General features: G+C 43.1%; 1 protein-coding gene across 35 annotated transcripts in view; it reads left to right on the top strand.

Moving 5' to 3' along the window:
* LOC130928466 (receptor-type tyrosine-protein phosphatase delta) overlaps positions 1–25,788 on the top strand; it is a 424,924-nt gene that overhangs the window by 301,525 nt on the left and 97,611 nt on the right. For 25 of the 35 annotated variants that reach the window (XM_057855103.1, XM_057855081.1, XM_057855102.1 and 22 more), the window contains exon 11: positions 24,632–24,777. In XM_057855103.1, the coding sequence (XP_057711086.1) occupies positions 24,632–24,777 (146 nt within the window). Of the gene's footprint in view, positions 1–24,631; positions 24,781–25,788 lie in introns of all 35 variants that reach the window. The other 10 variants (XM_057855080.1, XM_057855082.1, XM_057855084.1 and 7 more) reach the window with 1 other exon arrangement.

Below are 25,788 nucleotides of genomic sequence, written 5' to 3' on the forward strand. Positions count from 1 at the left end.
ATTTTGAATGAACGTTGACAGACGAGCACATATTGTAGCATCTACAAGGACAATGCTAACTTCCTGATAATACACACTTAGCAGGAAAACAGTACATTATTTTCAATTAAGTATACTTACCTGTACGCCACGAACTGTATGTTAAAAAAAAAAAAAAAAAGTCCTAACGCGAACGCTATGCTAACACTATGAGTTACATTTACTGTGTGATGATCACTCAGCTCAGCACAGGTAACACTGGAAGTCCCGGGCGTTTTTTTGGCTATAAAGAGATACCAGAAAGGCATCAAATGGTTTCACTCTGGATAGCTGCAATTAGCATCTTGAATATTTGCAAATCTTGTCAACTCCTGGGTTCATGTAAAAATTATGAGAGGGCCATGTGGAATGAAACTGCGACTAGCATCCAGAACTGTAACTAAACCAGACTGTCTACATTTTAGAAAATGAGTGTTAGAACATCCGGAACAAATCCCATCAAGTATCTTTACTTTGTCTTGACAAGTCCAACATTCAGTTGTCAAGGCTCACAGTTTATTATGTTGAAGCACACTCTGACCAAAGAACTTTCCACAGCAGCTCAAACAGCTGTTTTGTCACAGCAAACACAAGCTTCAGTGTATAGTACATACAGTAAAAAGGTTGTCCGCCTGATTGCCTGCCTGAGCCATCCACTGTCCAACAAAGCCAAGACAGCCCTGCCCTGCAAACATTCAAGATGCTATTTGGAACAATCAAACCCTGTGGTTTTGTGAGTGTGAATGGGAATGACGAATGAGGACCTCAGTGCTCACAAAAGATATGCTGATTAGGGTCAGATGACCCTTCTCTGTTTACAAAAGTGATTTGTATCAACTGATCCGCCCTTAGTAGTTCTATGCTGCTTTCATACATACTGCGTTCCGGTTAATTCCCGGACATTATACTCGGACTCGATCCGGTTAATGTCCGTGTCATTTTCGTATCAGTCGACCTGGGCTAGAATGGTGGATGAGACTCTAGCGTAGTAAAGTTGAACTCACATAAATCACACTGTGACCCGGGAATTTACCGGCTGTTTTCATACATACCGGACATAAGTCCCGGACATGATACTAGGACTCGACACGGTTAATGTCTGTGTCATCACCGTGTCAGTCGACCAGGGCTTAAATGGCGGACGAGACTCCGGCATCGCAAAGTCGAAATCATGTACACTACCGTTCAAAAGTTTGGCGTCACTGACCCCAGTGACAGTACATACAGCAAAAAGGTTGTCCGCCCGATTGCCTCCCTGAGCCGTCCACTGTCCGACAAAGCCAAGACAGCCCTGCCCTGCAAACACTCAAGGTGCTAATTGGAGCAATCCAACCCTGTGATTTTGCGAGTTTGAATGGGAATGACTAACGAGGACCTCAATGCTCACAAAAAATATGCTGATTACAGTCAGATGGCCCTTCTCTGGTAACAAAAGTGATTCGTATCAACTGATCCACCCTTAGTTGTTCTAGGCTGCTTTCACACATACTGCGTCCCGATTATGTCCCGGACATTATACTAGAACTCGACACGGTTAATGTCTGTATCATCTCCGTGTCAGTCGACCTGGGCAAAAATGGTGGACGAGACTCTAGCGTAGTGAAGTCGCAATCATGTACACTACCGTTCAAAAGTTTGGTGTCGCTGACCCCAGTGACAGTACATACAGTAAAAAGGTTGTCCACCCGATTGCCTGCCTGAGGGGTCCACTGTCCGACAAACCAAGACAGCCATGCCCTGCAAACACTCAAGGTGCTAATTGGAGCAATCCCACCCTGTGATTTTGCGAGTGTGAATGGGAATCACTAACGAGGACCTCAATGCTCACATGTACACTACCGTTCAAAAGTTTGGTGTCACTGACCCCAGTGACAGTACATACAGTAAAAAGGTTGTCCACCCGATTGCCTGCCTGAAGGGTCCACTGTCCAACAAAGCCAAGACAGCCCTGTGGTTTTGTGACTGTGAATGGGAATGACGAATGAGGACCTCAGTGCTCACAAAAGATATGCTGATTAGGGTCAGATGACCCTTCTCTGGTTACAAAAGTGATTTGTATCCACTGATCCACCCTTGGTAGTTCTAGGTAAAGGTTAAAGCAACATTGCATATTCTCTCTGGGCAAGATAAGAAAGCCTTGAGAGGAGAGGACACTGACGAGTTTGGGTGGGGGTGGGGCTCAGTACATCATATGAGTGACGATACATAAACGCTCACTCGGAAACAAAATAGCACAGCCTAGTGTTGGCACCCAAACACTTAATGCTAGTATTTTCCTGTTTTTACACAAATAAAATAGGCGTGTAAACAAATAGCTTCATTTCCTGAATTTAAGGCAGGAAGTTATCTCCCTCTAGTGATCCGTGACTGCCGTGAAAATGTGCTCAAGTCTCCATTTCCCCGACACGTGGCCAAAGCGAAACGATCAGGTGAGGCAGAAGTGCTGAGCCCAGCCGGGGAATGTCATGATGAGAAGTGTCGGGAATGGAGCTCCTCGACATCAGGCACCTGCCCGTTGATGTGTGACAAGAGCTTTCAAACCTCATTGAGCTCTGGCCCTGTGACGCAACCCCCCCAGCCGCATCCATGAATCATTAGCTTCGGGAGGCACAGTGGGATGAATAAAAGTTTTATCACTCCCTTTGCACCCGCTGAAATCCCCCTCAGTGTGAATAGGAGGAGCCCAATTCACCCAAGGTCATTGAACGTCAAGGCAAATCATTCTTCAAACTTTCCGACGTATTGTCGCGCAATGCAAAAATATTCAGTAAACTGACCGTGGAGCTGAAGAAGAAATTGAATTTTTGGATTTAACGCAATGGCTTTCAATGACAGCACGAGACTGGGAGTGGCGAATAAATGTTATTTTCTCTTGAGCTGACATACAGTGGTATGAAAAAGTACCTGAAGCTTTCGAAATTTCTCACATTTTTGCATAAAATCACCATCAAATGTGATCTTTGGTAAAATCTCACAGATGAAAAAACAGTGTCTGCTTTAATTAAAACCACCCAAACATGTATAGTTTTTCATATTTTAATGAGGATAGTATGATAATGATGACAGAAGTGGGAAAAATAAGTAAGTAAACCATCACATTTAATATTTTTTTAAATTTTTATTTATTGAATAACTCTGCATCAATCCTGCTTGCTGGGAAATTTAAAATAAATAAATGAAATAAAAATATGGGGGGCTTTGGACATTAGTGGATCTGACGTCTGATGGTAGTTATAAACTTTTATAGACAACATTTTACCGGCTATGTCTTTATTTTAAATCCGTATATTGTATAAAGAAATGCAATGACTTTTTTCGGCCATTAGTGGGGGCACTGCTCCGCCTGCCTCCCTTCAAACTCCATGTAAGAGTATATCACCCGTTGCCACTACGGTTTGAAAGATTTCAGACGACAGCAATCGACTTTTAGATCAGCGTTAGTCCCGCCCACTGACTTTGATGGGTGAATTTGACAGATAAACATAATTTGTCGTGAAATAATTTATTAGTGAAATAATTGGATACGTTTTTACGTAAAATGACCTGGTATTTTAATCAATTAATGACACTTTTATTGACAGTGGTATAAAAAAGTATCTGAACCTTTTGGAATTTCTCATATTTCTGCATAAAATCACCATCAAATATGATCTTTTTCAAAATCACACTGATAAAAATACAGTGTCTGCTTTACTCTAAAACCACCCAAACATTTATAGGTTTTCATATTTTAATGAGGATAGCATGCAAACAATGAAAGAAGGAGGGAAAATAAGTAAGTTAACCCTCTGCCTAAGGGGACCCAGGTGTGTACCCAATCACTGATGAGTGGTTTAAAGCTGCCCTGCCCACTATAAAACACACCCCTGGTAAGAAACGTTTTGATGAGACGCATTGTCTGATGTCCATCATGGCTCTGTCAAAAGAGCTGTCTGAAGACATGCGATCAAGGATTGTTGATTTCTATTTGAAAGGATACAAAACCATCACTAAAAGTCTGGATGTTCATCAATCGGCAGTCAGAGAAGTTGTCTGCAAATGGAGAGAGTTTGGCACTGTTCCGTCTCTCCCAATGAGTGGACGTCCACCAAAGATGACGCCAAGAGTTCAGCGCAGAATACTCAGAGAGGTAAAAAAAAAAAAAAAAAAAAAAAAAAAAGCATCCTACAGTGTCTGCCAAAGACTTACAGAAGTCACGGGCGCAGTCCAATATATCTGTGCACATATCAACTATATGTAAAACTATGGCTGAGAATGTTTTTTCACTGGAGGAAGCCACTGCTGTCTCGTTTAATGTCTGCAAAAAGGCACTTGGACACGCCACATAGGTTTTGCCAAAATTTTTTTTTGGACTGCTGAAACCAAAGTTGATTTGTTTGAGAGTAACACACCATGTCGTGGGTGGAGGAAAAATGGAACCGCTCACCAACATGAACACATGATCCCCACCGTGGAACATGGTCGAAAGAGCATCATGATTTCGGGCTGTTTTGCTGCCTCAGGGCCTGGACGACTTGTAATCATTAATGGAAGAATGAATTCAAACGTTTATCAGGATGTCTTGCAGGAAAACAGACCGTCTGTCAGACAGTTGAAGCTAAAAAGAGAATGGATGCTGCAACAAGACAATGATCCAAAACACAGGAGTAAATCAACTTCAGAAGAACCAAATACATGTTCTGGATTGGCCAAGTCAAAGTCCAGACTTGAACCCATTGAGTTGCTGTGGCATTACCTAAACACAGCGATTCATGCCAGTCATCCCAGGAATCTGACTGAATCCAACTTACAGCAGTTTTGGAGAGAAGAATGGGCCAAGATTAGTCCTGATAGATGTGCCGGACTGTTCTACAGCTACATGAAGTTATTGCTGCCAAAGACGGGGGCACAAAATATGAAATGTGATGGTTCCCCCTTCTGTCATTGTTTGCATAATGTCCTCAATAAAATATGAAAACCTTTAAATGTTTAGGTGGTTTTAGTTTAGTAGACAGTTTTTTCATCTGTGTGATTTTGACAAAGATTAGTTCACATTTGATGGTGATTTTATGCAGAAATGTGAGAAATTCCAAAAGGTTTAGATACTTTTTCATAACACTGTATTAGTTGAAAGATGTATTACTATATTTCATTACGTCACATTTGGTCCTCCATGGAAAAGAGCCACGTGATTGGCCATCTATCATCGTCGACAGGAGTGAAAGAGCTAAAAAGTGTGTTCTTTGGTTCAGTAATTGATAGTCGAGTGGCAAAAAGAAAAGCATTTTTGTCCGAGGGCTAATTATTGAGCCCTAAAATCAGACTCTTTGAAATTACACCCCTAGTGACAAGCCATTGTAGCCCTCAAGGTATAATTATCTACCTTTTCTGTCACGTGGACTCAAATGTGCCCGCCTTGATGGAGGGCGAGGGGCGGGGGGGACATTGCCCTCTGTCGGCGCTCCGGACGTCGTGGATGAGGCACGCGGGAGCACAAAATGGCTGAGTCGGCCCCGCTCAACAGATGGCACGACGCTCGTAGCCAGCCCTGCTCGGCGGATGCCACGGCACCCGATCAACAATCGCGACTAAGGATAATGGGAAATTTCATGGTGGAAATGGGAAGCGTGGCATTAAATGAACTGTTTTTGCGTTATCATTTTGCTCTTTAAACCCATTTTTGGGTAGGTTTCCTTTGGTGGATGTGTTGGAAAAGTTAAATTTCTATGTTTTGAAATTGATATCGAATCGCCTTGAAATCGAACGGAGGCCGACGACGGGATTTCCGCCCGAGCAGACGTCCGGCAGGATGACAAACGATCTCGGCGAAGTGGCGGGAATTACCCTGACCCGCCGTCTGATCCTCTCGGGGCTTAGTGTCATTAAGTAGGGAAGCAAACGCATGCCGCATATGTGTGCGTTGCTCTTAAGAGAACATACTGAGCAGTCGTAACATTTGTGTGGAAAAGGCAATACACTCAAATCAAATTAGCATGCGGGCAAATTAAGCAGAGGGATTTAATTTGAGCTGTTGTAAAAATGCTAATTTTGCTATAGCCCTGGAGCTCATATGCAAATACAACACTACTTTACAATAATTCAGATTAGGCCATGCATGCATAAAACACACACATTACAGACCGCCGTCATCTGAGGAATAGAGGATCGTTAGCCCTCGGACTAGCTGCGAGGTTATCCTGCCATGCTAACGTGTCGTCGTTGCGTGTGTTCAGGGGACAGCACCCCACGCAAAATGAGGATTTTGTAGTTAGCGTTAGCTTTGGTGAAAATCTTCCAAAATTAATGTATTGAAGCTACTGAAAATTTTTAAAATTTGCATTCGCAAAAGAGTAGAAACCTATTGGCTAAATAGTCATATCAGGTCATTTTGGGACAATTGGGGGGCATGTCCTGTTCATATCAGGTCATTTGGGGACATTTAGGTGGTGTTCGTAGTCATATCAGGTCATTTTGGGACATTTGGGGGGGGTGTCGTAGTCATATCAGATCATTTGGGAACATTTGAGGGGCGTGTCCTAGTCATATCAGGTCATTTGGGGACATTTGAGGGGCGTGTCCTGGTCATATCAGGTCATTTGGGGACATTTGGGGGACGTGTTCTGGCCTTATCAAGTCATTTTGGGACATTTTGGGGGCATGTCCTTTTCATATCAGGTCATTTGGGGACAATTGGGGGACGTGTCCTGGTCATATCAGATCATTTGAGAACATTTGGGGGGGGGGTGTCCTGGTCATATCAGGTGATTTGGGGACATTTGGGGGTCGTGTCCTGGTCATATCAGGTCATCTGGGGACATTTAGGTGGTGTTCCTAGTCATATCAGGTCATTTTGGGACATTTGGGGGTGTGTTCTGGTCATATCAGATCATTTGGGGACACTTGGGGGCGTGTCCTAGTCATATCAGGTCATTGGGGGGGCGTGTCCTGGTCAGATCCCGTTATTTGGGGACATCTGGGGGGCGTGTCCTGGTCAAATCAGGTCATTTGGGGGGCGTGTCCTAGTCATATCAGGTCATTTGGGGACGTTTGGGGGTCGTGTCCTGGTCATGTCTGGTCATTTGGGACATTTGGGGGACTTGTCCTGGTCATTCTAGGTTATTTGGTGACATTTGGGGGGCGTGCCCTGGTCATATCAGGTCATTAGGTGACATTTGGGGGGCATGTCCTGGTCACATCAGGTAATTTTGGGACATTTGGGAGGCATGTCCTGGTCATTATCTGATCATCTGGGGACATTTGGGCGGGCGTGTCCTAGTCATATCAGGTCGTTTGGGGGACGTGCTCTGGTCATATCAGGTTGTTTGGGGGACGTTTTCTGGTCATATCAGGTCTTTTGGGGACTTTTGGGGAAGAGAGTTCCTAGTCATATTTGGTCATTTCCTCTGGACATTTGCTATTTTTCCCATTGAAAATGAATGGGAAATTTGGACGTCCATGTCCATCAATGGCAACGACTTACATTTGCATCAAATGAATCCAAGGTCGTTGGCTAATAAATACAACGCACTGGACTATAGGCCGCATGGAAAAATGGAGCGGCTTATTCTCTGAAAATTACAGTACTTTTTTGTAGCAGCGCCCTGTGAATGGACAGCGTTTATCGCAGAGTGGGAAAACGAGAGTGCATTAGAAAGATTCAGCGCTAAACGTGCTAACGCTCGCAGCGGCCGCAAGGAAGCCCGTCGATAACGATTGACGGCTCGGAGAGAAACGAGCGGTCGGGGAATCAATTAAAACACTTTTCGGCTCGCGCTCTGACAGTCGGCCGCAGCGTGTGGCCACATCACTTCACATAATTGTACATTCTTCCAAGGGGACAGTGTAAAACGCTGAACGTTAAACACTTTGAGTGGCTACATGTCTGAAAACAGTGACTTTGCCTAACTAAAATCCTGAGTTAGCATAACTTAATGGACGCCTAATTCATGTTTGAAATCTGGCTGTGAATGCTCACAATTTCAGTGCCATTGATGGTAGTTTCAGTCCAAACCAACGGATTGAACATCTGACGCCGTCAATGGCTAATTGTTCAATGGGCCCTTCCGCGTTTTCCAGAAAAATCTTATTCCTTTCCTTCCCCGGCGCTGAATTTGTCTTGAGGAGGATCCGAGTCCAGATTAATTAGCTTCCATTTTGTGGTCATCTTATGCTTTTTCTTCATTTCGCTCACAGTCCTCACAGGGACCCCGGCGTGATTTATCACATCGCCATCTTGACAGCCTCCGTTCCTCCTCCTCCAGCCGCCGAGCCATTAGCCTATCTCTCCGTTGCGCCTTTGCGCGACATTCATCATCTTTTGTCCCAACTTTTTATCTCGCCCGGTGCCCTGTTGGGAGCCCTAACCGCGACCGGCCGCCGTAATGAAGCGCTGGGAGGTTAGTCGCAACAAAATAAGCTAATTAAAGCTAGCAAACAAAAGGAAATGAAAGGGGAGCAGGGAGCTTTGTGGAAATGCCAGAGAAGGAGAGCTCACAGATGGCGGCGAGGAAGCTGAAGCGGTGATGTGGCAAAACGCCCTTGCAGCCTTACTCCTTTCTGTATTTTTAGGACCGTCCTTTGTCCTGGGATGTCCTTTTTTGACGTGACTTGGACCCAATAAACAGACCGTGACAAAGAACAGAAAAATATGTTTCTTCTCAGTTCTTACATTCTAGGCCCAAATTTAGGGGACACGCTCGATCTCCATTGTCTCAAAATAATTCAGTGACTATTGAAGGAATCTGACCTGTTGCAGCACCAAGGACCCGGGCCGGCGGGGTCGATAACCCGGCCAAAAGGCCAAACTTTGCGCGTTTACCTTAGTCTTAACCCCTTGTACTGACTCCATTTTGAAAGTTGGAAAAAGGCAGGTCGACAGAGATCAAACAATAAGGCGAACAGAAAATAGACTCAGGCGAGGATTCAGGGTCACCATATCACACGTCAACAAAAAGTTCCCGAGAAAAATGTCAACGATTAGTTCAACATTGTCTATGAAGGCTGTCGCGGGGCGGGCTGCGTCCTGGTCATATTAGGTCATTTGGGGACATTTGGGGGGCGTGTCCTGGTCATATCAGGTAAATTGGGGACATTTGGGGGGCATGTCCTCAGCATATCTGGTCATTCGGGGACATTTGGGGGGCGTGTACTGGTCATATCAGGTCATTTGGGGATATTGGGGGGGCGTGTCTTGGTCATATTAGGTCATTTGGGGACATTTAGGGGCGTGTCCTAGTCATATCAGGTCATTTGGGGACATTTGAGGGGAGTATCCTGGTCATATCAGATCATTTGGGGGATGTGTCCTGGTCATATCAGGTCATTTGGAGACATTTGGGGGGGCGTGTCCTGGTCATTTTAGGTCATGTAGGGACTTTTGGGGGGGCGTGTCCTGGTCATGTTATGTCATATGGGGACCTTTTAGGAGAGTGTCCTGGTCATATCAGGTAAACTGGGGACATTTGGGGGGCATCTCCTAGTCATATCTGGTCATTTAGGGACATTTGGGGGGCATGTCCTAGTCATAGCTGGTCATTTCAGGACATTTGGGGGGCGTGTCCTGGTCATATTCAGGTTGACAGCGATTAAATGGTCAGGCAAACAGAAAATAGACTCGGACGAGGATTCAGGGTCACCATATCACAGGTCAACAAAAGGTTCCCGAGAAAAATGACAACGATTAGGTCAACGTTCAGTCTTTTTGAAGGCTCTCGTGGGGCGGGCTGTGGGCAGAAGAAGGGTGTGTTTGGGCGTTGTTTAGTATTATTGTCTGTTTGTGGATTGGACAGTAGGATTCGGGAGTTACTGTTGTCAGGCCAACGAGGCTTGTGGATTTTGCCACCTCAGCGTCAAAGGGGCTCATGGAGTCTTATCAGTCGTGTTATCAGTGGGATATCAGGCAGTCTCTGGTGTTCCTTGTGCTGGGACAGGACGTCCTGCTATTTGTTCTGGAAAAATAGTTTTCAAATAAAAAAACTCCAGGATGGTAAGGGTCATAAAAGTTGTATACAGATTTTGCCAAAAATTTACGGTTCCCTCAAAATTTGCCAAGAACTTACCCATTCATTTCTACTGGGGATGCCATTGAAGGCCATGTACGTCGTTCCATTCATTTCTAACAGCAAAAATATCCCTTTTTTTTCAATGGCAGGCAAACATAAGTGGTTTTGATTTTTGACATTGATTAGCGTTGCTTAGGATTATTGTCTACCTGTGAATTGGACAGGAGAATTCGCGAGTTACTGTTCCCAGGGCAACGAGGGTTGTGGATTTTGCCACCTCAGCGCTACGTGAGTGCTGAAAGTTCACTTCTCGGTTGAGCGTTCCTTCTTATCAAATGTTCCTTGTCAGGACAAGATGTCCTGCCATTTGTTCTGGACTGTCCGGAAGACCTGATTGTGGGAGTTTGTGGTGCAGACGTGGGCTTTTCAGTGTCAATCTTGCTCAGTCAATTGCATGACGCACAGGTTGGGCTTCCGTAATAAGGTGTCATGTATTTCTTATGCCCTATATTCAGCTTGTTTTCCTTAAATTATGATAAAAATGCAATTTATTTTATATTGGGTGTGTTAGAGTAATACAAACAGTAAATACGAGAAAAAATACTATGCCCTAAATAGTTGTTTGCTTTGCAAATCGATTAGTTATCAATTAATGATGACGGTTTCACTGCCTTTGACGGCACTATCCGTCTTATCGCCACGTCCCGCGTGGTAAGCAGTATCGAGCGGATGCGGAAAAATGTCAGGGCAGGGCATTAGCGGGGCGATTATTAATCCATATCTAGCTGGATAGACAATTTAATTATAGCCTAATCGATAGTTCTGCATCTTACAGATGCAATCGGTCGCCTTGTGGTTGATGGAATTTACTCATGGTACTACACTTTACAAGTACTGCGTCACAGCATTACCTAGTTTGTATTTTTTTCCCCCGTAAGGTATAGTAGCACGGCGTGGGCACAAATCCAGGCGACGTCAAGTCTTCCCGGCACCACCCGGGAAGGAGATGGGGACGGATTAAAACGGAGCTGCGTGGAGGGATTGTCAAACATGGGAGGAAAAGTTTGTGATTAAATATGTCAGGCGGCTTGTTTGCTATCATAGGAGATTAAAGATTCAAAGGGTTTCCAAATCCATCAGAGGACACCGTGCAGAATTGGGATGCGAGTCACTTTCAAGTGTTTAGGGCAAAATTTAGGGATTTGTTTCTTAACACGTTCGGTGCCGTTGATGATGTTAGACGTTTAATCGTGTGGCGGCCAGTCAGCCTGAGATTGTCACTTGTCGACTTCGAAGGGGCAAGACACACAGGGGGCGATGAGGGATGGCGAAATGCAAAACTCCTTAAAGAGTTGATACCTTGTGCAAAACTGCATCAAAAAGTCTCTTTGGCCCATATCCCAAACCTAACATCAAATTGGGTATTTTGGATTGAATGTGAAATTTTAGTCAATTTACAGGGTGCACATTTGAGACATTGGAGCCTAGGCAGGCAATTGGATCCTCCTCAAAATTGGGAAAACTGTTCATTAGACATATGAGGGCTAAAGTTTTCAAAATGGTGACTTTTCATTCACGGGCCTGACCTGGGCGGGGTGCCAAAGCATTGTTTTGGACAACACGCCAAATTCACTAAATGACTATTAGCTCCCTGATTCAAGCCCCCTGCTGGGGACAGGAAGCGCCATTTTTTTTACCTAGACAGGCTCCAAGTAGAAAAAAAATCCAAAGACATGTGTTCAAGTGCCTGATGAAAAATATCATGGTTTCGTTGAAGCTGAGGGGTCCAAATAGGAAAGTGAAAAGACCGTCGCCATTTTGTCTTACCACAAATTTTCAACATATACAACATATCTGTTCCAAACCTCCCGTGCTTAATGAGAGTCGTACCCTGAAAGGTTCTGTAGGGGTCATTTGCATCAATCTTACGCCGCCAACTAGTGGCAATTGAGAGTCACTCATTTTACTTTTGTCCAGTTCATTTCAGGTTGGTCAGTGAAGTTACAAGACTACATTTTCAGGCACATGTCCAAATGTCTCTGTTGACCCTTTGTTCGCCTTTAAAAGGAAGTAGATTTTGAAGGAATCTGACCTTTTCGCCAGATTGCCGGAATCCCGCCAGCCAAACCGCCAGACCCGCGCTAGCGGAGCTCCAACCACCCGAGCCAGCGTAGCTTGATAACCCGGCCAAAAGGCCGAACTCTGCGCGTTCACCTCAGTCTTACCCCGTTGTACTGACTCAATTTTAAAAGCTGGAAAAAGGCTTTGAAGCACAAGTTGACAATTTATTCAAGTCGACAGCGATCATACAGCACAGAGGGACCCAGGCGAGGATTCAGGGTCACCATATCACAAGTCAACAAAAGGTTCCCGAGAAAAAAGACAACAATTAGTTAAACATTCAGTCTTTTTGAAAGCTCTCACTGGGCGGGCAGAAGAACGATGTGTTTGGGCGTTGTTTAAGATTTTTGTCAGTTTGTGGATTGGACAGGAGGATTCGGGAGTTACTGTTGTCAGGGCAACGAGGGTTGTGGATTTTGCCACCTTAGCGTGAAAGGGGCTCTTGAAGTCAGTCGTGTTATCAGTTGGATATCGGGCGTTCTCCGGTGTTCCTTGTGTTGGGACAGGGCGTCCCGCCATTTGTTCCAGACTGTCCGGAACAACTGATTGCGAGAGTTGGTGATGCAGACGTGGGCTTGTCAGCGTCAATCTTGCTCATCCATTTCCATGACACACACGTTGGGCTTCCGTGATAAGAAGGCGTCATGTATCTCTTATGCCCTGTATTCTACTTGTTTTCCTTAAACTATGGTATAAGTGCTATCATATTAAGTGTATTAGAGTAATACAAACAGTTAGACGGTGTCTTAGAGAAAAGGTACTATCTACTTCAATTTGTACAGGGACTTAGGCAGCTTATAAAGCCACAAAATTTAGCACACTTGGTCGAATTGACCCAATTAGAAGATCCATTTTGGTTTTGAATAAAAGCGTGGCTGCAAAGCTCAGTAGCGCTTTTTTGTAGGAACCTCTTCAGTAGGGTTTTTTTCACCTTGGTGTGTCTAGTTCTCATCTCAGGGTATATAAAAAACATCTCTGTCAGCCAGGCGAATTTCGAGCACATGTTCGTTTCTCATGAGATGATGAGAGGGGGACGATCTGCCACCACCCTGAGTTGCGCCAAACTGCGAGGGCCCGTTCAGTCCTGTTTGCAGGGCTAGTAATTTAGCTGAAAATTTTACGGGAATAAGAGTCAATGTGCTCTCGGCTTCTAAATCAATAACTTTTCACAATGCCGTACGATTAAAAATGATATAGGGAAGCCTTTTATGATGGATGCTCTGTAACTTACTATAAATGTCAGCGGGCTCTGCGTGCGGATGTATATTTCCCCTTTTCGAGCGCGACGCGCACTTAGAAAATTTGGCTGGGATTCAAATGGAAATGGTCGAGCTTTTTCACCTCTCGCTGAAGGCTTTCAACTAACGAATAAACCGTAATAAATACGTGGAGTCCTCCCAAAATGTCAACACGGAGCGGAGAGAAAGCGCTAACAAGAGAGAAGGGGGCTGCCTGACAAGGGAGAGTGATAAAGTAAGATAAAGTGCGTGAATGAGCAGAAGGTGAGGAAGACAGCTCTCCAAAGACGGACTTCACTCCATTACGACGCCCGATGTAAATGGACTGCGACGAGAGGAGCCGGCGGCGTAAAGATTCCCGATGGCGGCCGCTTTTAGCTAGCTCCGTGGAGGCGGAGCTCTTTCTCCGGCGGGTGAAAATCCCCAGGCGGAAACGAATGGCTTACACCATTAACCCCACCCCCACCCGCGGAATGGCAGTGCACACATGCTGCACAAACGCGCTGAGATCAGTGCAATGCGTCGCAATCTCAGGACACCTAGAGTGAAAGCGAAGCGGTGGCCTCGGGCCAAGCGCGAGGAAAGTGAGAGAGCGGCACCCTTCTGGCACAAGGCGCCATTTCGCTCATTTAAACAGGCTGCGGTAAATTTTCTACTTCCACTTCATTCTTCAGAAAATGACTACAAATAACACAATTAAGCAATATCTAAGAAGGCACAAGAATTCGTTTTCAATCCAAACCATCAGATATACTTTAATATTACTTTAGTATTATTTACTACTATCACGTAGCTTACTATTGCTATTATTTATTATATCCCTAACTCAAAATGTTGAAGGAGCCATACTGGAGCCGCAAAAAATTGAAAGCCTTAAATAAGCCTAATAATGAAGGCAACGCATGCTGTACGTATCTGTATTAGCTATATTAGCCTACTATCAAAATGACTAAGTTGGCTAAAAATACATAATGAGCCTTCATTATTTTCCCTGCAGTGCATCCAACCCACCACGTGACTACTTTGTTGTATGATGCTTCAAGTTTAACTTCCTTACAATGTTAATGAATTGCTTCATGCTATGCTATGCTATGCTATGCTATGCTATGCTATGCTATGCCATGCCACGCTATGCTACGCAATTCTACGCTATGCTACGATACCATACTATACTATACACCAGGGGTGGGCAAACTATTCCACAAAGGGCCGCAGTGGATGCGGGTTTTTGTTGCAACCCATTAAGAGGACACCTTTTCACCAATCTGCTGTTTTACAAGTGCAATCAGTCGATTGCAGTCAGGTGCTTCTCATTTCTGCTGAAACTGCATTGGTTGAACTCTCTGTGCTGGGTCAGTTGGAACAAAGACCAGGACCCACTGCGGCCCTCGACCGGTTTGCCCACCCTTGCTATACACTATACTATACTATGTGATACGATACTATACTATGCGATACAATACTTTGCGATACTCTACTATACTAAACTATACTATGTGATACTAAACTAGACTATGCGATACTATAATATACCATGTGGTACTAAACTATACTATGTGATATACTATACTATGTGATACTATACTATACTATGCGATACGATACTATACTATGGGATGCGATACTATACTATACCATGTGGTACTAAACTATACTATGTGATATACTATACTATGTGATACTATACTATACTATGCGATACGATACGATACTATGCGATACGATACTATGCGATACGATACTATACTATGTGATACTATACTATGCTAAACTGTATTATGTGATACTATACTATACCATGTGATACTAAACTATACTATGCAATATTACACTATACTATGTGATACTATACTATGCGATACTATACTATACCATGTGATACTAAACTATACTATACGATATTATACTCTACTATGTGATACTATACTATGCGATAGATTACTATGCAATACGATGCTATACTATACGATACTATACTATATTATGTGATACTATACTATGCGATACTATACTATACTAAATTATATTATGTGATAATATACTATACCATGTGATACTAAACTATACTATGCGATACTACATGTGATACTAAACTATACTATGTTATACTATACTATACTATGCAATACTTTACTATACCATGCGATACTTTACTATGCGATACTATACTATAGACCCTACCAAGCGACGTCACAAAATCACGTGCTCGCTGTATGGTTCCGCCCCCTTGTCCGTCATTTTGTGTCTGTATTATCAATGGTCTCAATTGATGGAGCAATTTATAATGCATTTCATGGAAGACCCGGTGCTTTCGGATGCCGTAAACTCACATGATGCGTTGCATAAAAGGCGTTATGTGGATAAGCTTCAGTTTATCCATTCGCCAGATCCATATTTGATGCCTAAATCGATGTTTTTCGACCCGCTGTCTCCGCCGTATTTGCCTGACATCTGCCAGCTACCCTGAACTGTACAACTATCTTGTCCACACAAAATCAGCCTATTCTCACGAAAGTTTGAAAAACTTTAAGAGCTTGGAGGCTTATAAATACTTCGTTGCTGGTTGGGTGAAACAGGTCCTCGTCCACGAAAATTCGGCAGGAATCTATCTTGTGCTTGGAAAGGTGAGTTACGAAATTTTCAATTCAAAATCTTTTGTTATTGCTAACATCCACTGTCAAGTCTAATGTATTTCATGTCGTTTGTCAATGGAGTTAGGGCTTTTAATGTTTATATGGTTTAGCGATAGCAGTCTCACTACATACATACGTGTATGTTGTCGGCGATTAGCCTAGCAATGATCTTAATTGTGGTTGTCAGCCCAAAACCCTCTAAATATATATTAAATGCATCTTACCAGATATAAAATGACTACTACATAATCTGTGGTAATCGTTTGGAGCCCAGTTTTCTCGTCGAATTGCAGCAGCCCATCTCGCTCTCTTCTCTCTGGGTCTCTCGGAATCCGGTAGAACTTCAAGTCTCTCCGTCTTCTCCGTCTATCTTCTCTGTTATTGCAACCGACCGCCACACACGCCTTCACCATTTTGATTATTAATGTTAACGAGCAGAAAAACACGTCGTAAATAGGAGGAATGTACGTAGCCGTAACAGGGAAACATGTTGTGTTGACGGACAATTGGGCGGCACCAGTCAGGAGGAAGGAGTTGTGACGTCACGTGGGTAGGGTCTATACTATGTCATACTAACTAAACTATACTATGCGATACGATACTATACTACGCGATTAGTAACTATACTACGCGATACTATACTATACTATGTGATACTAAACTATACTATGCGATACTATACTATACTATGTGATACTATACTATGCGATACTATACTATACGATGCGATACGATACTATACTATGCAATAAGAAACTATACTATACTATGCGATACTATACGATGCGATACGATACTGTACTATGCGATACTATACTATACTATACTATACTATACTGTGCGATACTAACAAGTAACCTAACTAACCCAATTAAACCACGCCCCCAGCCTAATTTCAGCCACGCCCACGTCTTTCAAATGAAACCCTGGGCTTTCTCTCGCGGGCCACAGACAGATGCGTAAATCAAAAAGCCACTTTCCGAAGATCCATACAAATCCCGTTGACTGACATGTTTAATTTCATTTTTCATGAAAGGAGGCCATTTCCTTTTTGAATATTTAACGCGCAGGGTGAGGTGGGGTCGCGCTAGCCTATAATTAATCCCGACGCACGCCGCACAATAGCTGCGCCGCATTTTCAAGTTGCAGAAAAGAGTGTTTAGGCGATGCCATTAACCTCCGCTGACACCCTTTAGCCACGCCGCATCATGCGGGTGATTTTGATGAAGTTTCAGCAAGCGGCTAAAAACGTACACTATGACCTCCCGTTACAAATACGAGGAAACAAACAGCGGCAGAGTAAATCGGCGGAACAAACGTTTTCTTGAGGGCCGCCGCTCGCTATCTGCGCCATTGTGATAAAAAATGTCTTTTGTGACGCCGGGGGAAACAAACTGGGCATTGTGCGCGCACACAAAAGGGGGTTTTAGACGCGCAAGGAAAGGAGCCGCGGCTTAATTAGAACTGTTGGCTGACTGGCATCGCATGTTAGGCTGCGATCCTCACCGGAAACCCGAACCGTAATTCCAATTAGCGACGACTTGAAAGGGAATTCGGCCCGCCGATGATTGTTCATTAGCGTGGCAGGAATAGGACGATGATTCATGGAGGCTCCGTCTTTCAGATAAATCAGAATCATCGAGCAACATATGGAGTTTTGAAAAAAAAAATTGCCATTTTATTTTTAATTTACTTCATTTTTGTCAGGAAATGGCAGCAAAGTACAATATTAGACTAAAGACAGATTTAGTACTGGATGGATGCTGCTGATTTCAGCGAATCACCAAACACCTACGTAATCTAGTTCCTATGCAGGCATGAAAATCTCTCACTTTTTGGCGAAATTCACCGTTTTGAAGTAAAAAAGGGTGACCTACGTGAATTGTGTAGATCCTAGGAGAAATTTTTTTTGGGGGGGGGGACTTTCGGGAGATTTTTTTTATGTCGGACGCTTGGTATGCAATAGGGGTGCAACGGTTTAGTTAGCCCACGGTTCGGTTTGAACCTCGGTTTTGGGATCACGGTTTCGGTTCGGTTTGCGTTTTTTAAAAAAAATACTAAATTTTTTTAAACTGCCCTTATTTTGCTTTAAATAAACACTATAATAAACACTTAAAATGTAAACATTTTGGACTGTTAAAATGCCTCTTAGCTCTTTGGCTAGTGTAGTGACTGACTACTGAAATACACACACAGTAGTAATAAAGTTACGTGGCAAAGTAACTGGTGATACCTTTCATGTTTTTTTTTTTGTCATTTAAAAAAAAACAAACAAACCCCAAAACATAGTGCCCTTTGCTATGTTTGGAAGTCATTTAATGTTGTGAATCAACTGTTAAAGTTGATAAAATTGTTCCCGTTTTTGCATTAGTTCCCTTCTGTCTACTTTCGACATGTGAGCATTTTAAAAATGTTTCATCCTTTAAAGACAGACTCAAGTCAAGATTTTGCCGATTTAGGAGTATTTTAGATACAAAGTTGCTTAGGTTCGCTAGTAAGGTTTACTACAACAGCCTTTCTGAGAAGTGTATTGCTCTAAAATGGCGGCTGTTTACTAACACTGCCGAGTCTGTCATTTCGCATGTAGTTCTATATGCATGAGGTATCTAGGCGTAGATTGTATGCTGTCGGCTAAATCAGGAAATATTGGAGCCACCTAGCCTAGCATCTTGTTTGCTACAGCGCTTCAACAAACACTCTTCACTCTCTGTGTCTCTGACTTTTCTTGCGCCATTCAACCGACGTATTAACGAACATCGTCTCGTTGCAGAAACGGTGACCAAATCCAAACGGAAGAAGAAAAAAAAACGTAATGCACGAAAAACGTGCAGATTTTGAACGTAACGTACACCGTACACATTTAAGAATGAGTGCTCACTTGTACAAATTACGACGAGACCGTACAACTTGACAGGTATGAATTATAGTGGACCGTCACAATTAGGTAGTAGCACTCTGTAGCACGGGACGTCCAACTATCAGTGGTCAGGGCGAAACTATGTGCTTTAGCGAAATCATCTTCGATGGCTTTGCGTGCCATTTCATAAATGTCGGGGATTACGTTGTTGGAGAAATATGTCCGCAAGGGAACAATGTATCGCGGGTCAAGCGTTGCAAATAAATTAAGGAAGCCCGCCTTGTGTTTTCACTGGTGACATCTTCGGGGTTGTCCTACTCTGAGAAAGTGATATCCGTGGGTGATGCCGGCTGAGGTGCCGGAGTCATGTTATAAAAGTGTTGCCATTAGCATGGGGATCAAGCGCTGAGCAATGCTTGCAATTTTTTTTTTTTCAATATTTTCTCTCCCTCTGCATTGTAGTCCACGGGGAAACCAAAATGTTGCCAAACCGCAGATTTGAAAGAAGCCGGTGTTTCCTCAAAATTCAGTCTCTCCACTCCTCGCTCGCCATAGCTATTTGTTTTCTTTCTTGTTTCACTTTCACTTCGCTTGTAAGTGAGAGAGGGCTTTTCACATAGGACAAATGAGCTGTGCTGCAACAGATGGCAACAAATGGTCAATATTATGGGTGCAAAACAAGTTATCTCTATGGGACCCAGGCGTATAGTAAAACAATACTCTGGTGCAAAACAAGTTATCTCGTGAGATTCTCAAGCGTGTCTCCTAATTATGGGAACAATGTGAAAAACAACAGAAGTTGTTACAATCTATGTCACAGAAGCAATCATACATCACAAAAGCATAATGTAATATTTTCCCCCATCAGGCGGCATCGGGTCGGTTGCCGATTGGCTTACACTCACAAGGGATTCACATGATTACTGGTTTCTAGATCACAGAGCTGATTTTTGTACACTCCACCCCTCCCAATCACTTAGCTTATAGACTCCCCCACCCCGTCCCCTTCTTTCCATGGTGTCAACCGGAAATTGACGATAGTACCAACATATTCATAGTTAGTGTAGGCGTTCAATGTATTTCTTGAAGTTTGTGTTTTTTCTTTCTTGTTTTTCTTTTCTTCTGTTCCCTCATAACCCCTTCCTGATCACTGCTTTGTCGTAATAAACGAGGTTTGTTGACTGACCACAATGGGAATATGTCAAACTTTAGACTTCCGTTCTCCGTGTCAAACAGCTGAACAGGACAGGTTTAGAAAAAAAAAAATGACAATCTTCGTACCTGACTTCCAAAGAGGCAGTACACTCTGGTTTTTAAAGTCCGAAAGTGGCAATTAAGTGCGGCGAAGAACTCCTCTTATCCACTTCAAAAAGAATGGCTAATGCTCCCGTCCCACATACAAGGATGACGAGGCCCTCCGACACCCGTCACGTGTTAGGAATTGCTCGCTTTCTGCACCGTCTTTCCAAAGGGAAATAAAAGCCAGCAAAAGAAAGTAGTCGTGCCCTCTCACGTCTTCATCTCAAACTCCTGCCATCTCCCGCGGGGCACATTAGCGCGCTGGTGGGATCCAGTTTGTCACTTAATAAAATGGCCCACTCAAACAGATGGCTTTAAAAGCTTGCGAGGAGACGTGCTTCACGAGCAGACATGAAAAGAAGACTTTGCTTCCTCCCGTGACGGCGGAACATAAATATTGAAACGCGTCACAGTTGGCGCCAGACCAGACCCGAGCGCTCCTGTCAGGTTTTTTTCCGACGCGTAGACCTACTTTATGATTGAGCAAAACCATATCAATATTAAACTCATTGACGGCACGAGACTAGGAGGGGCGAATGAACGAACTTTGTTTAGAATCTAAACAAAAGGATTTGTGAGGGCAGGAAGTTTGGATTTGTTTGTTTTACCTCTTCAAAAAAAAAGATAAGTCATTCTAATTGTGCACTCTGCTTGGTAGTCAGCACAGTCCCTCGGCAAAAAAAGAAAAAAGAAAAGGAAAAAGTTAATTATCTGATAGGATAGGCAGTGGCAGCCTGGAACACAGCAAAGTCATTTGTGTTCATTTTGTTATCCACTAGGCAATGGAACGATTCATTAAATGGCGCGAGCGCTTCAGCAAAACCACGAGTACTTATCATGCCAAAGCTTCACACGCTTGCTTAAAAGTATGTACTGTATACACTCACCGGTCACTTTATTAGGTACACCATGCTAGCAATGGGTTGGACCCCCTTTTGCCTTCAGAACTGCCTCAATTCTTCGTGGCATAGATTCAACAAGGTGCTGGAAGCATTCCTCAGAGATTTTGGTCTATATTGACATGATGGCATCACACAGTTGGTGCAGATTGGTCGTCTGCACATCCATGATGCCAATCTCTCGTTCCACCACATCCCAAAGATGCTCTATTGGATTGAGATCTGGTGACTGTGGAGGCCAAGTTCAAAAATAGACCCTCAGGTAGACATTTGTACAATTACCCAAAAATAAGGAGAGAAGACACTCAGTTTTCTCGGCCAAGGAGAGCAAGGAGGGACTAGACAGAGAAATGCTAGATTACGCTGTGTAGTCACCAAAATTGATCTAAAGAAAAACCCTCCTTGCTCTTTTTATTAGGGGTTTGTCCTAACACAGAAGGGTGCCGCCCTAAAGGGAGGGGGAAAGCAAGCTGCAGACACCCATGTGATTTTGGTTGGCTATGTGTGAGCATGTAGGTGGAACTAACTAAATACACGTGTGTAAGCAAGGGCACATAGGTAAAGTGGTCAAAATGACACTTCAGTTATGCAACGCTGCGGCCATGGAAGATGTCCTCGAATGGAAGATTGTCCTCAAAAGTCTAGACGAAAGTCCAGACAAGGTCTAGTTACGCAATGTTGCGGCCATGAAGCAAGGCAGTTTTCATCCCGACCCTTTTTAACATTTTGTAACACTTAAACATTATACCTAGTATAGCAAGCAATAATCATTTACTGGTTATATCAAATAAGAAAAAATATGGCAATATGTATTATGTATGTGTTAGGTATATATGAGCACAAGCAAATATTCAATTAATCAAGCAAATATTCAATCAACCCTCGATAATTAACTCAACAGTGAACTCATTGTCATGTTCAAGAAACCAGTCTGAGATGATTCCAGCTTTATGACATGGCACATTATGTTGATGACCCCAAAAACGCAGTGTCAGCAATAAAATTAACTTACAAGAATATTTATAATAACAAGTTGAAAATGACCGTTTTTTGTTTCCCATTATTCTTGAGAGGAATCGTAAATCAGGCTGCTTAGGCAATACTTTTCGCCAAGATCGTCATCCATTTAATATGGTACGCCCGCCGGTGTCATGCCAATGTAGTTACCCCAGTCAAAAATTGTATCCCCTGGGCGGAGCCATATGGAGGTAGATTTGTGTCTTCATTATTCGATCCCAAAAAAAAGTTGCCAAGTTGAAGCCTGGGACTGTGTGTATTTTTGAGATTTTTAAGATTGAGCTTTTTGGCAACAAACACTAAGTGGGTCTGGCGTGCCCCTGTGTTAATCCTTTTTTACTGGGAGAGCTGAATGAATGTGGGATTGGACGTCTAGCGCTGTCAGTGGCAGACAATGTAACTGTAAAAAATCCCCCCCCCCCAAAATCTCATTATTCACCACGCTAGTGCTTATCCTTGCCGTCTGCGTAGAAATCGGCCCCCTCGCGCCCCTTGTCAACAACATACCGCGCAATTACGTCGAAATGCTGCGCGTGGCCTGTTATTAACTCGCTGAATGCCGACCTCTTTGCCAAGTGTATTATTTAAGGCCATTTGGCTCTGCGTATGGATCGCTCGAGCTCCCGCCAAAGAATGGCACAAAAGCCCGGCAATTTCGCCCCGCCGCCTACTTTCGAGCAAAGCCAATCATCAGCAATAATACTGACATGTTGTGCAAGTGGCGATGTAATTAAAGGGCAGCTCACACTGCAAATAGCCCTTCGTTCAAGTACACTTAAAACTGTGCCAATTCCACCATCGTGTGACATTTATGTGTATTTGCAGAGATGCTATGGATGTTATTTTGACTTTTTGTGTACCTAATTGAGGTACATAAAAGGATTCCCTTCACAGACATGTACAAGTTCAATGGTTCTCTGATTAGCTGGATACAGGTCGATTACCCGTTAGCATTGATCATTGCTAGCCAATGTATGTGAATAGAATATGAAGGAGATAGTACCTTTTCTCGTAGGCACCGTTTAACTGTGTGATTATGTTAAGTGTGTTAATAATGCAATAATAATCATGCAATCGGGGAATAGTATCGTTTCTCGTATTTACTGTTTGTATTACTCTAACACACCCAATATAAAATAAATAGCACTTGTAACATAGTTTAAGGAAAACAAGTAGAATATAGGGCATATGAGATACATGACGCCTTCTTATCACGGAAGCCCAACTTGTGTGTCATGCAACTGACTGAGCAAAATTGACGCTGACAAGCCCACGTATCCTCTACCAACTCTCGCAATCAGTTCTCCCGAACAGTCCAGAACAAATGGCGGGACGCCCTGTCCCAGCACAAGGAACACCGGAAAACACACGATATCCCACTGATAACATGGCTGTAATGGTAAGGTTTAGATAAAAAATCACGACCACACAGAATGAATGAATGGAACAATGAATGGGAAATTTGGACATACATGGCTGTCAGTGGCACTGACTTACATGGGCCCCAGTTGAATGTCAATGGGCATTAATGGTATGCGGTCAAAAATCCAAACCATTTATGTTGTCCTGCCATTGAAAAAAAAAAAAAAGGGATATTTTTGCTGTTAGAAATGAATGGCACGACGTACATGGCCGTCAATGGCATCCCCATTAGAAATGAATGGGCAAGTTCTTGGCAAATTTTGAGGGAACCGTAAATTTTTGGCAAATTCTGTATACAACTTTTATGACCCTTCCGTCTTGGAGTTTTTGGTGTGATTTTTTTTTTATTTTAAATTGTAGGAGATAGAAATTTTTTGAGATTTAGAAATTTTTAAGTTTTTTTTTTTTTTAAACCCGTGTGTACGAGGGGACGGGAAATTGTGGGTGGTCATTCAAAAAATTTCCTGTATCGGTCATTGTGATAGTTGAGCAAGTTCTTGGCAAATTTTGAGGGAATTGTAAATTTTTGGCAAATTCTGTATACAACTTTTATGAGCCTTATCATCCTGGAGTTTTTGATTTGCAAATTCTTTTTTCAGAAAAAATAGCGGGACGCCCTGTCACAGCACAAGGAACACCAGAGAACGCCCGATATCCAACTGATAACACAACTGATAGGACTCCAAGAGCCTTTGACAATGAAGTGGCAAAATCCACAACTCTCGTTGCCCTGTCAACAGTATCTCCTGAATCCTCCTGTCCAATCCACAAACAGACAATAATTCTAAACAACGCCCAAACACACCCTTATACCTGCTCACGGCCCGTCCAGCGAGAGCCTTCAAAAAGACTATGTTTAAATAATCATTTTTTTCCTCGGGAACCTTTTGTTGACTGTGATATGGTGACCCTGAATCCTTGCCTGGGTCCCTGTGTCCAGTATGATTACTGTTGACCTGAATAAATTGTCAACTTGTGTTTCGAGTTTTGCCTTTTGGCCTGGTTGTTGGGGTCTCGGTTCGGCTGGCGTGATTCCCGTGGTCTGGCTAAAGGGTCAGATTCCTTCAAAAAGAGTAGTCTTTGTCATTGCGTTTTGTCTTCGTTTGTCCTAATACTGAAGACGCTGTCTTGTTTTTCTCTCCCGCAGCGCCGCCAAAGTTCTTACGAACGCCCAACGACCAAACGGGCGTGCAGGGCGGCGTGGCCTCCTTCATCTGCCAGGCCACGGGCGACCCTCGGCCTAAGATTGTGTGGAACAAGAAGGGGAAGAAAGTGAGCAACCAGCGATTCGAGGTATTAGGTCTATTGTTCTGATGTAAAATGCTCGCTGACAAACACTTGCACTGCTTCTGGGCTGCCGCACTCCTACGCACAAGTGTCAAACCATCACGCAAAGCTGCCACCAAGCAAGAGAAGAAACTAATTAAACCAGATTTTTCATTTTTAGATATTTCAGTTAATTAATTTTAGTTGGTAAGAAGTTTTGTTTTAACACATTACATTATATTTGGGACGTCCTTGGTTTTTACATCCGCTTGAACCCAACAAAGGTTGTTTTCAATTTAAAAAAAAAAAAAAAAATCGTCCCTCTTATGGTATTACATTCAAATAATAGACAAGAATTTGGAAAAATATGTACATTGGTATGAAAAAATGTCAGAACCTTTTGGAATTTCTCACATTTCTGCATAAAATCACCATCAAACGGGATCTTCGTCAAAATCATACAGATGAAAAAACAGTGTCTGCTTTAACTAAAACACCCTAGCATTTATAGGTTTGTATATTTTCATGATGATGGTATGCAAACAATGACAGTAGGTGGAAACATAAGTGAACCATCACATTTATTGTTTTGTGCCCCCCCCCCCCCCCCCCCTTTGGCAGCAATAACTTCAACCAGATGCTTCCTGTAGCTGCAGATCAGTCTGGCACATCAATCAGGACTAAACTTGGCCCATTTTTTCTCTCCAAAACTGCTGTAGTTTAGTCAGATTCCTGGAATGTCTGTCAAGAATCGCTATCTTTATGTCATACCACAGCATTAATGGGGTTCAAGTCTGGACTTTGACTTGGCCACTCCAGAACATGTATTTTGTTCTCAGTGTTGTTTTTAGCAGACCTTTTCATTTTCGTCTTAGTCTTTTGTACGACAATACTCATTAGTCTTAGTCATATTTTAGTCATCTCAAAATGTGTCTTTGTATAGTGTTTGTTGACATAAACTCGACTAATTTCGTCTGATTTTAGTCGACGTTTAATAAACATGTTTTCGTGGGTAAAATGAAAAAACATCAATTATAC

Source organism: Corythoichthys intestinalis, chromosome 13 (assembly GCF_030265065.1).
Source record: "Corythoichthys intestinalis isolate RoL2023-P3 chromosome 13, ASM3026506v1, whole genome shotgun sequence".
Lineage (NCBI taxonomy): Eukaryota > Metazoa > Chordata > Actinopteri > Syngnathiformes > Syngnathidae > Corythoichthys > Corythoichthys intestinalis.